Source organism: Delphinapterus leucas, chromosome 4, assembly GCF_059928025.1.
Source record: "Delphinapterus leucas isolate spDelLeu-1000000601 "Yukka" chromosome 4, BTC_Dleu_Yukka2, whole genome shotgun sequence".
Lineage (NCBI taxonomy): Eukaryota > Metazoa > Chordata > Mammalia > Artiodactyla > Monodontidae > Delphinapterus > Delphinapterus leucas.
This window is the reverse complement of record NC_143132.1, coordinates 119,957,137-119,975,668: the sequence shown is the minus strand read 5'-3', so window position 1 is coordinate 119,975,668 and position 18,532 is coordinate 119,957,137. Positions and strand designations below refer to the sequence as shown.

Below are 18,532 nucleotides of genomic sequence, written 5' to 3'. Positions count from 1 at the left end.
ACTCTGGATTAATGGCTGGAGTCTCATATATGAGCGTCAAGTAAGGAGAGGGGAGTTGGGAGGGAAAAGAAGGCTATAAGTTACCAATAACTTAATAACATTAAGGAAAAAGAAGCCATTGAGAGAAAGGTTGTCTACTTTTGAGGAAAGGGGTTATTTCCCCCTGAGACTTGGGGGGAAAATAAGCTTTTGCACTTTTCACCATTCTACATTTTGAAATCTTTGTTATTAAGCACCCTGCCCATTCATATTCAATCTGGCTACCACAGTTCATTCACCACACATTTATCAAAAACTAATTTGTTAGATAACATACCAGGCAGATACTGCTTAAAAAGTAACTAAATGAATTTATTTCTGTAGCTTCATAAAGGTAGCTTGTATGTTACTTATAATTTTGGAATACTAAATGCTTTTTTTGAACTTTAAAAACTGGTACATTTTAAAATTTGATCATTATCAAATAAGGATTTTTAAAATCCTTACAGTGACTGCTTGCAGGGTAAATTCCATCCTGTTTAGCATAGCATATAGAACCCTTTATAATCCTTGAATAGCTCTTGTCATTCATTTTACTCCTTGCCATCCTATCCTATTTTGTTCTCCATCAATACTGAACTGCTCATAAAACCCTTGAACAACCTATTTCCTCAGTCTAACACTGCTCTCTTCCTCTTGATTTGGCTGACGTCTTTTTATCTTTTAAATTTCATTTTAGACATCATTACTTTGTGAAGTCTTTCCTTAGCCTTCCCAGATAGTCTTTCCCCAGCCTATTTTGGTACCTCATATATACTTGAGGTTTTTGGGGTTTTTTTCCCCACTTATCACATAGGGTAATTATCTAGTTGTTTAGATGGTTTTCTCCCTTGCTAGACTGTGAATTCCTTAATGGCAGGGGCAGAGCTTTATTCATCCCTGTCTTCTCAGTACCAAGTACAATGCTTGGTAAACAATAGACACTAAGTGGGTTTTTTTGCTTTTGTTTTGTTTTTTTATTTTTGGCTGTGTTGTGTCTTCGTTGCTGCACGCGGGCTTTTCTCTGGATGCGGCGAGCAGGGGCTACTCTTCGTTGTGGTGCACAGGCTTCTCATTGCAGTGGCTTCTCTTGTTGCAGAGCACGGGCTCTAGCCACACGGGCTTCAGTAGTTGTGGCACATGGACTCAGTAGTTGTGGCTTGCAGGCTCTAGAGCTCAGGCTCAGTAGTTGTGGCGCACAAGCTTAGTTGCTCCGCGGCATGTGGGATCTTCCCGGACCAGGGCTCGAACCCGTGTCTCCTGCATTGGCGGGCGGATTCTTAACCACTGTGCCACCAGGGAAGCCCGACACTAAGTGTTTAATGCAAGAATAAATTAATGAATGATAACCACTTCATTTGTAGTCAGATTAACCAAGAGTGACAGTTTTCTTACAGTGCTTAAGGTCAAGGACTTCGTAAGAGCTTAAGGGTTATCTAGTCTGTGTGCTCCAAATATTCTCATATTTATAGCAGCTCAGAGAAATTCACATTGCAAATTGGCAGAATCAGGATTATATTCAGTCATTCAACTCCATGGCCCACTTTTCTTTCACTAGAACACACTGATTAATCTTTTAAACATTCTTAGTGTAGGTATTTCAGTCAATAATAGATTCTTTTACTTCCAAAACCTTTTTTTAAATATAGACTTATGGGACTTTGGAGTTGTGAATAATTTAAAGATTATCCAGTAAATTTTATTAGTTATGACTTTTAATTGGAAATGACAAAAAGCTAAAGCAGGTAAAAAGGGGATATTTTAAAAATTATTTATTTTTGGCTGCGTTGGGTCTTCGTTGCTGCGCGTGGGCTTTCTCAAGTTGTGCGAGCGGGGCTTACTCTTCGTTGTGGTGCGTGGGCTTCTCATTGCAGTGGCTTCTGTTGTTGTGGAGCCCAGGCTCTAGGCGCATGGGCTTCAGTAGTTGTTGCATGCAGGCTCAGTAGTTGTGGTTTGTAGGCTCTAGAGCGCAGGCTCAGTAGTTGTGGCTCCGTGGCATGTGGGATCTTCCCAGACCAGGGCTTTGAATCCGTGTCCCCTGCATTGGCAGGTGGATTCTTAACCACTGCACCACCAGAGAAGCCCCGAAAAGGGGATTTTTTTTTTAAGAAAAAGCTCATGTAACCTTAAAGCTTCTACTGTTACATCCAGGTATTCACATGACTCCAAAAATCTGTTTTTCTTTCTCCTTCAGCTCTTGCTTTCTTTCCGATTAAACTTATTGTCAGGCTGACGTTCTAATCGGGAGCTCCAGGTTTACAGTCAAGCAGCTCAACAGCCCCAGAGGAAAGTGCACATCTGTGCCAGTCTCAAGGCTGGCTGTCTTTGGCTTGGCTCATGCTCATCTTTGAAACAGTCAATTTTTAATCAGAACACCAGGACCAAATTATATTCTCACCCCTGGATATTTCCCAAAGGAAAACTAAAGTCTCCTAAAAGGGGGGCCTGGATGCTAGGCATGTAAAACAATAGCCCTTACATGGAGCCCATATTGTCCAATCAGCTTGCCTAGTTGAAGCCATTGAGATAATCAAGACTGAGTCATTTTCTTAAATTGATATATACTTCAGGGGATGTAAGCATTGGAAAAAGTATCATACTATAATGATCACCATATCCCTGGCATAGGACCCTTGTTTGTTGAAGTCCAGTAGTTTCTCATATTGACTCAGGCCTAGAGCAATAAATAGTATGTGAGTATCTAGAAAGGCTAGTAAGTTTTTAAAAGATACTATGTAGGTACAGTATTTAATGTAATTGTTGTTTTTAAACAGTTATTCTGTGTGAAACTCTGGCATTTATTTGTTGCTTTAATGACAAGAACTGTTAGCATTCCAGATTTTTCTTTCCAGTAGAACATATTGCTGATCCTTTTTGATTAAAGGGGAAAATCACTAAAAATAAGGAATCATATCAAATGTCAATACACTATGTTAAGCTATCCCCACATTTTACTCAGTGTTTCACATTTAGTCGCTTCTAATTAAAATGAATTCCTCATTAGAAATTCATATGTAGAAAAAATTGTTTCAGTTATTGAAAAGAGTTTGAGTCCATATTTATTTTTGCTTTTATTAACTTATAATGCAGTTTATGTTCTGTTATGAACCTGATTTTGTGTTTCTTCTGATAAACTTTGTATATCCACGTATTCAAGTTTGTATAAGAAGTTGCTCAAACTAATAAATCCAGTATAGTATCTTAGTGGTTCCAAAATGTCTTACAGCACTTTCTCATAGTTATGCTTCTATGTAGGGAAGTGTGAAAGAAAATATTTGTTTTAAATAGTGGTTTACATGTATGAACAAAACTATAATGACTCAATATGACTTTTATCATGAATTTAATTGATAATTAGTTCACATACAACAGACATATCTATTGTAAAGCATCATGTACAAAGGTTGTCTAATTTAATGGGAATCAACAGTATCATCAGTGTATGAAGTAGCTTTGATATGTACTTTTGTCTTGCAGAATATGTTTTTATCTTAGTATAAAAATCTTGGTCTATTCGATTTTTAATTTTAATTTAACACCTCTGTCCTGTATTCCCAGGCAAATCAGTTCTTGAGAAATGTTGACAGACTTTTGATTGGTTTTATTTCTTGCCGTATTGTGAACAAAATATTACCAAAAAGGGATGGGCTTTTAAAAAGCCTTTTTATTTTGATATAAATTAAGACTTGAAAGAAGTTGCAGAGAGAATAAAGAAAGTTCCTGCATATCCTTCATCTAGCTTTCCCCAATGATAATATCTTATAGTATATTAGCCAAACCAGGAAATTGACACTGGTACAGTCATATTTACTAAACTGCTCTCCTTATTTGGATTTTACTAGTTTGTGCATGTCTGTATCACGTGTAGATTCATGTAGCCACCACTATCAGAATATAGAACTGCTCTATCACCACAAAGATGTTACCCGTTTATCATTGGACCCTCCTTCCAACTCTAACCGTTGGCAACCACTGATCTGTCCTGTATCATGATAATTTTGTCATTTCATGAGTGTTATATATCCTGGTGAAAAGCCAACCATTTTTTTTAGTAAGTTTTTATAGCATGGCCGAACATAATTTGTGATAAATATTGACTAGCAACCTTAATATAATACAAAATTATTGAGACTACCTAGTGAAATTATCTTGATTATTATTCAAGGGACAATTGAAATGTACTTCTAAATTTCAAACAACAACAGTTTGCCTTTTTTTCTCCATCTCTATGCAAAATACAAATGTATTTTCCTTAAAAAAGTTTAAAAATAAATAAATAAATAAAGTTTTATAAATGGAATCATAGACTATGTAACCTTTTAATTTTTGTTTTCAAAGCGTTCTTTATTTAGAATGTGAACATATGCATGTTGAAAAGCAGTTGATAAATTTGACTCAAGATTTTGCTTCTCCAGAAACATACTAAAACCAGTAATTGAAAGCCACATGAGACTGAATGCTACTTGAGCAAGAAAGACATGGCACTTTTCACACTGACATTTCTGTCGGTGTTGCCTTCTGAGATTTTGGGTTAATAATCTGCATTATTAAGTTAAGTGGGAGTTTTGCTCCCCCACTCCTGTCTTAGTCCATTCTGGCTCCTGTAACAAAAATATCATAGACTGGGTGGTAAACAACAGAAATTTATTTCTTACAGTTCTGGAGGCTGGCAAATCCAAGATCAGGGCACTGGCAGATTCAGTGTCTGGTGATCACCTGCTTCCTGGCTCATAGACAGCCATTCTGCACTGTGTCCTCACATGGTGGAAGAGACAAAGGACCTCTTTGGGGCCTCTTTCATGAGGGCATTAATCCCATTCATAAGGGTTCTTCCTTCATGATCTAATTACCTCCCCAAAGCCATTCCAAATACCATTAGGGATTAAGTTTCAACATATGGATTTGGGGTAGGGGTACATAAACATTCAGTCTTAGCAACTCTTTTGGGATCTTCTACATGTCTTAGTTTGGGATGTAAGTATGAAATAGAAATTTTGGAAAAGGAAAACCTTGTACCCATACTGGTTGCCCTGAATACCCTGAAAGTTCCCACTGCTGTGGCCAGAAGGCTACCTTCATGGGTTCTGAGGTACAGCTGCCACTTTAATATAACGTACGAAAACTTTGGATTTTCACCAAGTAAACATTGTGGTCGGTAATAACAGCAAAGTCAACAAATACAGAGGACCAAGGTCACTAGGTACAAGTGTCATGAGAACACAAGAAGCTGAGATGAGCTAGGGAAAGCTTTTTTTCTTTTTTGCCAATCACTTCAGGCATGTGTTAAGGCAATAGAGCATGGTTTGATTGCATCATCATATGGCACATTTTAAAAGTATTGCGGCTTCATTGGGTATACACTGATAATGTACTGTTTTGTTTTCCTAGATAAGTGAGAATTTTGAAAGAGCGATTAGTGAGTTAAATTGTCACTGCAGCTTGTGGGAGGGACCTCATTAGGCTGACAGAATTTTATGCAACCTAGCGATAACATGTAATCTGACAACTACAAACCCCCTAGTTTGGGAAACTCACTTTTTATTAATCCCTCAAATAAATGTTTATTAAAACCTTAACTGTAGTATTAAGAAAAGAATGGCTTGTTTTCTTCTAAATCATAATGTATCATACATTATATTGCAGCAGACGATTGATTTGGTGACAAGAAACAACACAGCTTTGCATGTGTAGTAAGAGAATTTTGATGCAATACTTGATTTTAGCCAGAATGCCAAGAAGCAGTTGAGAATTTCTGTTGCTAAAGAATTAAACTTCATAGTTTTCAAGTCTTCTAGGAAAACATTTCCTGGCACAAAATGTTTACTAAATGTATTAGAGATTTTTAGAATAGATATCGTCAGTGTTTCATTCAAGGTGTAGCAGTAGACTGAGCTCCTTTTGAAATCATCATTTTGAGTGTAGTGATGGACTCATTTTTTAAGATCCCTAATGCCTAGCACATGGAGCTGTGCAGGGGCCAGGTATAGAGCCTTGTAGGCAGTAGTGTGAGGAGTTTAGATTTTGATATATGTAGAACACTTTGCTAGACTCCATTCTATTCAAGGGCAAACTACCCACAACAGTTTGGCAACTCAGTTTAGTATATGAGGAAACATGGTATCCAGTTGTATACTTGTGGATATCTGACCAGAAACTCATTATTCAATTACGTGTTTACTCCCTTATTTTTCATCATTTCCACTAGAATGGAAGCTCTGTGAGTACATAGATTTTTATCTTGTTTGTCAGTGGTCCTTTTACTTTCATTCTAACTTAAAAACAAAAAATTTATTTATTTATTTATTTATTTATTCATTCATTTTGGCTGCGCCAGGTCTTAGTTGCAGCACGCGGGATCTTAGTTGTGGCGTGCGAACTCAGTTGCGGCATGCGTGCAGGATCTAGTTCCCTGACCAGGGATTGAACCCGGGCCCCTTGCATTGGGAGTGTGGAGTCTTACCCCCTGGACCACCAGGGAATTCCCTCAGTCTAACTTTAAATTATTTACTTTGGGAAGGTAGATTATATTATTTTCAATATCTGAAGATTGAGCTAGTTAATTTACAGGTAGAAAATTGATGTTATGAGAACTGTCCCTTGAGAAGGGAAAGGATATAGGGATCAGAGTTGGAGCCAAGAGTGGCCCCTCGCTACCAACTTTGCTGCTGAAGAGTGGGAGATTTGTGAATAGCTGGCAGAAAAGGAAGGAAGTGAAATTGTAGCCATGGACTTCAGTAAAACTTTTTCCTTTCTTCAGCTCTTATACTGTTGCTGCTAGCAGGAGTTCTAGCTGATAAAATAGTTACTCATCACCAAGTCCTGTTAGTTTTCTCTCTTGAATATTGAACACTTATTCTCCACTTTCCATTTCCACTGCCCTACCCTAGTCCAAGTTTTGTATTGTTTTGTTTTTTTGTGGCCGTGCTGCTCGGCTTGCAGGATCTTAGTTCCCTCCACCAGGGATGGATCCCAGGCCCCTGGCAGTGGAAGCTTGGAGTCCTAACCACTGGGCCACCAGGGAATTCCCAAAGTTTCTATTATCTCTTCTGTAGGACTACTGCAGACCATCTTGAGTAGTTTCTTCACATCTTACTGCCTTCTGTCTTACTGTTCACTGTCTACACTGTACCAAGTTGAGCTTTTCGAATTGCAAGTCTGGTTTTAAAAATCTGCCTAAAACTTTTTTGAAGTTTCCCAGCATTCTTAGGCTGCAGTCCAACGTTGCCTAACTTAAGCCACAGGATCCTGCTTGGTCTGAGCCCTGTTTTCTTCTCCAGATCCACCTCCTTCCAGCCACGCAGGCCTCCTTTCCATTCCTGTGATGCTGTCATCTCTCTTGTCACGGAGTTTCTGCGACTGTTACTGTTCTCCTTGCTTGTTAACTGCTATTCATCTTTCAGATCTTAGCACACAAATCACTTACTCAAGGATGCTTTCCCTAACCTTCCGTTTTTAGATTAAAACTCCATATTATTCACTGTAGTAGCCTCTTATATCTTTCCTTTGTAGCACTAAATGCAGTTATAGATTTCCATATATTTGACTAATTATCTGATTAGTGAGGTCAGGGACAGGCTGATTTTCCTCCCTATTGTATCTGCAGTACTCAACATAAGGTTTTGGTGGTAGTTTTTTTTTCCTCCAGTAAGCATTTGCTGAATGAATGAATCATTTTATTTGGTTCAGCTTTAGAAGCTTCTAATTCAGTCATTTTAAAAAAGTATAATCTAGCTCTGTAGATGTTTCTGCTTATTTAATCTTGAACTTTGTTCCCACTTAATTTTTTAGAATATTACTATCATTGGGAGCTTAGTAAATGAATGTATCTCATCCTGCTTGTTCTCTTAGCTTGAGAAATTGTAAATATATTAATAATGTCATATTTTTTAAGAACTTTGAATGAATTTATACTATATTTTATGTTATTATTTTACATAAAGCACACAGTATTTTAAAGTTTATATTTTGCTGATTGGGGCACAGATTCAGAGGTGACGATGCATCTAAGGTTCCACAATCAGATAGGAACTGAGGTCTACCTTTGAGTTCATGTCCTTTCTACTATAGTACAACTGCCTTTCACTGGTGACAGTTACAATTTTGAGTTTTTAATGATAAAAGTTACTTGAGAGAGTAAGCTGATACAAGAAGATTTAACTTAGACTCAGCTCCTAATTCTGTTTCCAACATCCATACATTTTGAAAATGAGATTAGAAAATAATGTGAAAACATAATACTGAGATAACTATTTTCCATTTGAATGAAGGAATATAAGTATGAATGCTGTATCTCAATGCAAATGCATAGATTTCTTGTAAGATAGATAAAAGTGGATTTATTGAAGTAGTCTCCTTAGAGACTAAATGAATTTGCTCTATAGGAAAAGAACTAAGAGGGATATTACCTGTCTTAGTCAGTTCAGGCTGCTATAACAAAGTTCCACATACTGGGTAGCATATAAACAACAGAAATTTATTTCTTACAGTTCTAGAGGCTGGAAGTCTGAGACCAGGGTGCCAGCATGGTCAGGTCTGGTGAGGACCCTCTTGTTCGTTGACTGCCAACTTATTGTATCCTCTGTGTTTTTCTTGTAAAGGTACTAATCCCATTCATGAGGACTCCACCTTTGTGATCTCATAACCCCCCAAAAGGCTCCACCTTCCAATCCCATCACATTGGGATTAGGGTTTCAACATGAGGATTTTTGTGGAGACACATTCAGTCCATTGCATTACCTATTTATTTCTCAGCGATTATATGATTTTATGCAAGAGGAAGAAAAGTGTGCCCTTTTAATGCTGATGTTTGATAGTTCTATGAAATGTTTAATGATTTCATTAGTATTTTGACTGAAAGCTTTTTTTTTTTAAACATTTGTGATAACTGAGTATTTATTAACAAAGTAATGGTGGTTCTTTCCCTTTTTTTTCTTTAGTCCGAGGGTCAGAAGGACTATACATGGTGAATGGACCACCACATTTTACAGAAAGCACAGTGTTTCCAAGGTATGGTTTATTTTGTCGAGTAGTGTTACAGAGAACTATACAATGCATTCTAAAGTATTTTTGTTGTTATATTCTGAACAAAAAAGAAAAAGAACAGATAAGCTAGCTTCTTGGGACATATATAATATTAACAGACGATGGAAAGAATGAAAGAATGCATATTCTCTATCAAGAAAAATGATCTTTAGATTTGAAAATAATAGCTTAAGCATGTTTAAAAGAAAAGGTGTAGGCAATAGTGTAATTCAGTTCATGCCTCTAGCTTAGAAGAATTTTATCTTAGGGACTAAGGAAAAACCTGCAAATGTGATAGCCAAACCACTGCCTATAATCTTCGATAAATTATAGAATGAAAAAGGTATAAGAAATGAAATATACAAAAAATATATACATATAAATATATAGCTAGATAAATAGAGAGACATTTTTCCCAAAAAGAAATAATGGAAAGGTAAACCAAAAACTAACAAAAGTGATTATCTATAGGAGGAGAGAGAATTGCAAGATCCAGGGGCATGTCTGTAAATGAACTTTGGTATATATCGTTTCGACTTTGGACCACGTAATTGTTTTAAATTAAAAAAAATATTTAAATGGAAAATGGGAACAAGTGAACCTAGCTTTATATTAAGTTGGTGACATACCCATATGATGATGTACAATATTCTTAAATGCATTCAATAGTTTTATTATTAATAGAAAATTGATGTTGTCCTTTTAAATCTATTGTAGGGTAAAACAAATAAATAATTATATTAATGTCATTAGGAACCAAAGTTTCAGCATAAGAGTGAAGTGGGGAGATAGACTTGCATGTATCAATATGAATTCATGATTTCTTTTCATAAAAAATTTGTATTTCGTAGTTCTGTCCACTCTAAAGGGCTAGAGCCAGTGATAACCTGGTAGCAGTAAATACCTCACAGATTATGATTTCTAAATGCCATTCTTCACTAAAAGGAACCAGTTCCTTGGAGGAGTGGTCAACTCCAGGTATAGGACAAAAAATGTATGAGTTGAGCCATACATATCTTGTGCCAGAAAACGAGGAAGTTATAAAAGGCTAATGGGGTTTTGCTAAACTGTCACAGGAGTCAACATGAAGGGGTTTATACCAACCTTAGATGGGACAATTTGAGCATTAAGAAGAATAATGACTCTAAGAATTAAGACATGTTAAGTATGTAAGTAGTCTGTAAAAAAATCCTCCTCCCTCCAAATCTTATTGGTCAGCATTAGAAATTGATGGGATCCTTGTTCATTACTTTGAAAATTGATAAAGAAAGAAAAAATCAAGCATTTATGTTGCCTTTCCTGTACAAACTATTTTTCAGTAACCAAATTGTTGATGAGGAAAACTTCTTTATAGAACAGTAGTAAATTTAAAAAGAATGATGGGATTAGATAATCACCATTTCGTTATCCTAAAGAAGTCATGTATCAGTGGTTCTCAAACTTTTGCATGCATCACAATCAAGAGCTTGTTAAAACACAGGATACTGTTCCCTCTTCAGATTTTCTGATTCATTAGATCTGGGGCAGGGGCCCAAGAATTAGAATTTTTACCAAGTTCCTAGGTAATGCTGACACTGCAAGTCTAGGGTCCACACTTTGAGAACGACTGATCTACGCAAATGATCATTAAAAGATGCTGTTAGATGAACTGTTGATAGGGAACTTTGTAATCAGGCTGCCGTCATCTGACTCTATTGACCATTTTTTTTACTAGACTCAGTTCTCTAGAACCTTGTTACAGGAAGTATGGGCCCAAGATCAGCCATACTGGCATCACCTTGAGCTGGTGCAGAAATCAAACATCAGAACATCTCAGGCCCTACGCAGCTTACTGAATCAAAATCTGTATTTTAACCAGCTCCTCAGTGATTTGTATGCACATTAATATTTGAAAAGCACCACTTTAGAAAATAAGAGTCTGTGTTAAAGCTTTTGTGCTGCACTTCATTGGGGTGTGCGATCCCAAGGCAGCAGGAGTGAGGGGGAAAGGGAAATGAGACAAGGGAGAAGTGAAAGCAAATATAGAGTGAGGTGCACTGAACTGACCACAGATTCACAAAATCCATCCAAGTTGCTTGGTCATGCAGAATTTCTCCAGAGAGGTTGTATAGAACCACTGTGCCTTAGAACAATCTGTTTTGAAGAGGATGGGTAAGAAATTGGTCTGCAGCCAGAATCTTCTTTTGATCTGTTCGGGTTGAATCTGAGTGCCCGTGCTTCTCTTCCTGCTACTGCAATAGGCATAATGGAAGCCGTGCTGAAATGGGGCCTTCATTCTTGGAGAGTCTGAGACAACCAGTGGTGTTAGGAGATGAGGTGGCCAGGTCTCTTCGTTGAATAGCTGGTGCCTGGGAGCAGGAAGGATTAGGTGAGTCTGGGGAGGTGCATAATGAGTCCAGTACAATCTCAGCATCACTAAGAGCAGAACAAGGAGACATTATGTGTCTCCTGGTAAGTTGCAATAGGAACTATGCGGTACTTACCTTCTATGAAGATTTTTAAAAATCTGCTTCTAATCAAGCTTTTAGATGAATGGTCCTTAAATTTGGCTGCACATTAGAATGACTTGGGGAGCTTTTAAAAAACCGGATATCCAAATACTGGCTATTAAATGATAGTAAGGAATTATTGTTAATTTCATGAGTTAAAGTGGCATAGTGGTGGTTCTGTTTTTTAAAAATGCCCTTGTCAGTTAGAGATGCATACTGAAGTATAGAGTAAAATGATATGACATCTGGTTTTGCTTTAAAATATTCTGGCGTTAAATATGAAAGTAGGGAGTAGATTAAAGAAAATTGACCATGAGTTAATAATTATTTAAGCTTGGTGATAAGTGTGTAGGGGGGTTATCATACTTTTGCTCTACTTTTGTGTATATTTGAAATTTTTCATTTAAAAGATTGTTCCAGAAGGAAATAGACAAAATTTTCCAATTGCCAAAATTAAGAAAAGAATTGAAGTCTGGATACTATAGTGTAGGAAGCTTGCTTTCATTCTTAAACATAATTCTAGAATGAGTTATTAAAAAGACAATTTATAATCATTACAATAAGGAGGTAATTATTGGAGTCAAAATGAGCTTGCTAAGAATAAATTGTTTCACGTTTATCTCATTTCCTTTCTGAGTAGAATTTCCAGACACATCAGAATAGAACTATAAACATGATTTTAGCAAAGTATGTGAGAAATGAGAAAGTCTTTTGGTTGAATGATGTTAGTGACAGAGTTGTCATTGGTTAAGAGCTGTGAAGTCAGCTGACTAATAAGTTGATTTAGTTTGAGGGAAGGACTATTGGTGAGCCACAGGAGCTTGTTCAAAGGTCATCCAATATTCTCATAATTAATTTAGATGATAGCTTAGAATGATGTTTTATAATTTATATTTTACTTAAATCTGTGAGGAATGACTAATGCTTTTAAAAGGGAAAATGAAGATATAAGTAGATATCAGTAGGCTGGAATAATAGACCAAAAGTTGGGTAGGATTTAAAAAGAATAATTGTAAAATTCTGCCTTAAGGTTCAGAAATAAGTTGCACAAGTATAGAATGGAGGACATCTTGGTCATAGCTATTTATGTAAGGGAGTGAGAAAAAAAATGTTTTAGTAGCTATACACTGAGGATAAGCTACCATTATTGTATGATTGCAGAAACACAAATGTCATCTTCAGATGAATTAATGCAAAGACAGTGTCCAGGGCTTCCCTGGTGGCGCAGTGGTTAAGAATCCGCCTGCCAATGCAGGGGACACAGGTTCGAGCCCTGGTCCAGGAAGATCCCACATGCCACGGAGCAACTAAGCCCGTGCGCCACAACTACTGAGCCTGTACTCTAGAGCCCGCGAGCCACAACTACTGAAGCCCGTGTGCCTAGAGCCCGTGCTCCACAGTAAGAGAAGCCACAGCCATGAGAAGCCTGCGCACCGCAACCAAGAGTAGCCCCTACTTGCGGCAACTAGGGAAAGCCCGCACACATCAACGAACACCCAACGCAGCCAAAAATTAAATAAATAAATTTATTTAAAACAACAACAACAGAAACAAAGACATTGTCCAGTTTAGAAGGGGTGTACTGGTCAGTTCTCTGTGTGTCGTTATTTGACAATTCAAATATTTGTTAGCCACAAAGTTCTGATCTAATGTTGTGACTACACATATGGACATCTACTGTACACACATGCACACATTTCTGTTTGGGTCTTCATTATCACTGGGAGGTGTACTCACAGTAGCCATCTCCAGTTGAGAAATACAGTACTTAAAGTTTTGATCGTTTGATAGAAGATTGCCAAGAAGTTCGAGTTCCACAGGTTAGTTTTTGTACAGAATCCTGCATCCATATTTTTTTAATGTGAAGATCCTCTTACCGTTTTTATACTTTCTGTCTCTGCACATGAGAAATTGGTAGAAGGTCTTTGTCCTTGAAATCCAGGGTCACCTCTTGGCCGCTTGAGGATATTTTATCCACCATTGTTTTGTTATGCAGGTAGTTTGGGAAATTCTTTACAAAACCTCCGTGTTGAAATCCTTCAGCTCTCTCAAGATAAGGGCTGACAGCTGGTAGCTTCCACATACACCTACATTTTTGGGTTTTCATACCGACTAGTTATTTACCCAAAAGGGCTCTATTTCTTACTTAACATTGGTCTGTTGGTATAAAATCAATTTCCAGCTTTACAGTGGTAGTTGGCACTGCATTTTAAGTGAGAAAGTATTTTTGGTAGACTAAAGCATTTTGGAATTATTTTCTAAAATTTATGTAAGTTCTTAGTCATTAAATTTGTGGTAAGATTGTGGATTTTTAATCAGATTTTTTAAAAAAGTATTAATGCTTATTAATTTAAGCTTTTTTTCTTATTATTTTCAGAGAATCTGGGAAAAATTGCAAAACCTGTACCTTTAGTAAGGATGGGACCTTGTTTGCCTGGGGCAACGGAGAAAAGTTAGTGTTCATTTATATAACATTTTATGTGTGTGTTGTGAATATAAAACATAATTGTTTTATGTGAATAACATGTATTTGGATGTCATTTATAAAGTCCATCTTTTAATGTGTTGGTGCTGTTAGGTATTATCTCCAATATAACATCCATAGAACATCTACAAAGTTGTTAGTTTCTGTTTATGTGCCAGGACTTCTTTGAGTTCTCTAGTTACTTAGAATTAAAAAGTAACATATGGGGCTTCCCTGGTGGCGCAGTGGTTGAGAGTCCGCCTGCCGATGCAGGGGACACGGGTTCGTGCCCCGGTCCAGGAAGATCCCACATGCCGCGGAGCGGCTGGGCCCGTGAGCCATGGCCGCTGAGCCTGCGCGTCCGGAGCCTGTGCTCCGCAACAGGAGAGGCCACAACAGTAAGAGGCCCGCATACAGCAAAAAAAAAAAAAAAAAGGGCAATTAACTTAATGCAGAAGAAGCTGAGAGGTTGTTTTAAATAGTGCTCTAAGTGATTGGTTAGGGTTTCTTAAGTTCTGCACTAACATTTAGAGAATAACTCTCTTTGCTTGTTTATGGTAGATACCTTATATCTTTGCTGTTAACTTATTAACAACTGTCTATATTTATTACTGTTAGTTTTATTGTGTATAACAGCATGTCATCTAAATATAAGTTATTCAAAAGTATGTTTGGTATAGTCTGTATTACATAAAATAATCAGATTACAAAATTGGTCTTGCAAAAAAAAAAGTATTTTGGTTCAGTGTTCATAATTTCACTTAGAAAACCAATTCTTTTCAATTTTCCATAGTCACTGTATTTCAGTTCACAGCAGGAAAATGCCTGAATATTTGTTGCTTGGTTTAAAGTTATTTTTGTTGTTTTTAGCCAGATATAATATCTTAGGTTTTTTAAAGGGGGAAAAATGATTGCATCCTTTTGAAAAGTATATTTTAAATGTTTCTTACACAGTGGTACTATATTCTGAGGTCTTTCAGCTATCAGGTCAGATTGGATTAACACATGATTTTTAAAAATGCTAAAATGATTGTGTTGAATTAGTTGATTCATTTCTATGACTGTAAGTAGCTGGCAGAATTAGCTTTTATAATTAAAAATGTTCATCAGTATTTTATTTTTTTTTAAGTTATTGAATCCAACCAACAAACTACTACTCTCAAATTATTAAGAATATAATTATATTGGGTCTTATTCACAGTGTTAACAGACAGTCTTGCTCTCAGCCTGAAAGAAAGGACGTACTCTCAACTTTTCTTATTTCTTTAGGTGTAACCTGTTGTGGGTATTTGGGTTTTTTTTTTCAATCCATATTTTATTATTTTTCTAATATTTATATATATATTTATTTTTATTTGGTTGCGCTGAGTCTTAGTTGTGGCATGGGAACTCTTAGTTGCGACGTGCATGTGGGATCTAGTTCCCCACCAGGGGTCGAGCCCAGGCCCCCTGCATTGGGAGTGCAGTCTTAACCACTGCGCCAGGGAAGTCCCTAAATCCATATTTTAGTTTACAGTATTTGAGTAATGAGTTGATAGAAATTTGCTATCTGATGGGACATATCATACATCTTTTCATTGCCTATTATCTTTTTGAGGTATCCCTTATTCTACTAGCTTACAGTTTATTGAGTAAGTCTATTTTCACTTTGGCAATTATTATTAATTTTTTATATGTCATATCTCCACTTTGTTTTCTGTTGGATTCAACTCAGTCCTCTTAATATGTCCCCACGTGTTGTGTCCATCTTTTTAATAGATTTTTTTATACCTGGTTCTAGCATTTATTTCCTTAAGGTGCTGCAGCCACAACAGTACATATTGTTCCTGGGGCAAGAGAAACAGATATAGTGTATTGATTGTGGTCTTTGCTGGGTTCATGGTTAACTAAGTCAGAAGCTATAACTGATTTTTCCTTAAATTTGTGCTTATTAAATTAAAATAAACACCCTTCATTAAACTAAGAATAACTTTAAAGTTTATTAACAACAAAAAAAAGAAAGCTTCATGTAATTCTAAAATATGTAATTTACAGTAAGTTGTAAAGAATCTACAGTCATAAGTGTGTGTGTTTGTGTGTATGTTTCTGTGTTTAAATAATATATGGTAATTGTTTATTCTTACCAGTTGCCACTTATCCTAACCCAGTGTCCTCAAACTTGAGTTGAACAAGGTAACTTTAAGGAATTTCTGCAATGAGATGGAGTATCTTTTTTTTTTTCTTTCTTTCTTTCACCACAAGGACTACGTAAGAGCAAGTCAGGCCAAACAGGTTTCAGAGCATTGCTCTGGCATTTATTAGGAGTATGCTCTTGGGCAAATCATCAGATCATTTCATTTTTCTAACCTGCAGTTTTACCATTTGTAAAATGGAGATGATAATACCTGTTTTATGAGATTGTTGTGAGGATTAAATGAGAAAATGTACATAAAGTGGTTAAACCAGAACATGGTTCATAGAAAGTGTCCCCAAAAGTGGAAACTGCTTTTTTTTTTACAATTATTGTCTTTTTTGTCATTGTACCACGATAATTCTTACAGTAATATCTTTTGTAGACTGCTTCTGAGATTTTTATAGACATCAAAAGTATCCTTGCTGATTTCCCTAGCCGTTGCAGTTTCCATTTACTCAAATTAAAAAATACATACTTTCATTTTCTCTTGGATTTGAAATTCGTCATCTTGTCTGTAGATTTGTTCTGTGTTCACTTAAAGGCCTGTTTTTTCCTTTTTGGTTGAAGGTCGTATCTATTGTATCTTTCTGCAAATTCTATATTACTTCCCAACACCAGCCTTAAATAGGGGCCTTTGGTAAAATGTACACTCTTTTACGTTAAAGTGTTTATTGGATATTTTCTAGAACTGACTGAAAATTGATTTTTATGAGGAATGAACACTTTAGAGTGATCTGTACTTAAAAAGAAGTATGAATGTTTTGGATAGTGCTGGCTATTGTGAAACAGTATTTCATTGCTGAAGTAATTTCTTTTGAAACCAGAATAAATGTTATCAGTGTCACTAACAAGGGACAACTGCACTCCTTCGACCTTCCAAAGGCAGTTTGCCTTGAGTTCTCGCCAAAAAACACTGTCCTGGCAACATGGCAGCCTTACACTAGTAAGTATTTTCCAATTGTAAAAATATTCTGACAGGACCAACTCAACTCAGTGGGGAAAAAAAAGGTTTATAATCTTATAGGAAAGTAATTAATATTTATGATAGTAAATAGTGTTTGAGAATATTTTTAATTGACAATGAATCTTGTATTCCCCAAATAGAATGTACTTTAAGTAATTTCAAGGTATAGTAAGTTAGTGAGAAGATCCATCATGAGATAGAGGAAAAGAAAAAAGCTCAAGGGAAAATTTATAAAGTAAACAACCAATGGATAGAGAAGATCGCAAAAATTAAGAAGAATAGTGACCTTTAAAATAAAAATCGTTTTATATAATTATAAATGAAAGAGGAAGTACAGTAGACACAACGTCTAAGAAATGTTTATGGTATGACAAAGGTAGGAAATGGTGTGTCATTTTCTAACGCATTTAAAGATCTAATATACATTATATGAACATTTTATTGGCTTGGCCAACAGTTCGTTTGGGTTTTTCCATAACATCTTACAGAAAAATCCAAATGAACTTTTTAGCCAACCCAATATATAGCTGTGCTTTATAGATCAGTGATTAAAATATTGGGTCCCGGTATAGGGCTTATTTTAAGAAGCATTTTGTAATAATGTGGATATTGTTGAATAAATATATGATAGTAGCTCATTGTTGGATTATGAACTTCCTGAGTTCGTTCTTCCAAGAGGCATGGACTCTAATGAATATTATTTTTCCAAGTAAGTAAAAGGGAAATTGAGAATCAGTTGAGGACTGTGAGTGGTTTTATATAACTTTTCTTCATGTGTGTAACTTACAGACACAGCTTTCGTGATAAGACAGTTTAATCTGTTTAACAGCAAACTATGTCACACTTAATCTCTTCAAGTATTCTTAAAAACTGTAGTAATTAACTCATTTCAGAAATACAAAATTCTGCTCAGACAGCCATCATATTGTCATAGCTTTAGGAATGGATGATTAAATCTATAATTAAAGCTAGAGGGGAAAGTTGATTTAAAGCAGCTCTTACCCGATCTTTTATAATCTTGTTCAAATTTTTTCTAAGAATGAAATCTTTATACTAGTGTTAGGAGACAATTACTGCAAAAATTTTTGTTTTTATGGCAGCTTCTAAAGATGATACAGCTGGGATACCTAACCTACAACTTTATGATGTGAAAACTGGGACGTGTTTGAAGTCTTTCATCCAGAAAAAAATGCAAAATTGGTAAATAAATGCTTTAAAATACTAATTATTTTTAAATATTTTAAATATCTTTGTTGTATGTTATTTGTTTCTCTGGTATTGATTTAGAAAATAACTTCTCAGATCAAAATCTAGATCTTTAAGGATTTTGTATGTGAGAATGTAATAGAGTAAAAACTTGATCTTTTATTTAGTATTTGAATCAAAAGGAATAATATTTTTCT

At 36.0% G+C, this 18,532-nt stretch overlaps 1 protein-coding gene across 4 annotated transcripts in view; it reads left to right on the top strand.

The window, feature by feature from the left end:
• EIF2A (eukaryotic translation initiation factor 2A) overlaps positions 1–18,532 on the top strand; it is a 38,117-nt gene that overhangs the window by 1,132 nt on the left and 18,453 nt on the right. For 2 of the 4 annotated variants that reach the window (XR_016393114.1, XM_022582745.3), the window contains exons 2-5: positions 8,955–9,024; positions 13,906–13,980; positions 16,990–17,108; positions 18,230–18,329. Coding sequence is in view for 3 of the 4 variants with exons in the window: in XM_022582745.3 (XP_022438453.1) it covers positions 8,955–9,024; positions 13,906–13,980; positions 16,990–17,108; positions 18,230–18,329 (364 nt within the window). In the remaining variant the exon portion in view is untranslated. Of the gene's footprint in view, positions 1–8,504; positions 8,616–8,954; positions 9,025–13,905; positions 13,981–16,989; positions 17,109–18,229; positions 18,330–18,532 lie in introns of those variants that run through there. The other 2 variants (XM_089911016.1, XM_089911015.1) reach the window with 2 other exon arrangements.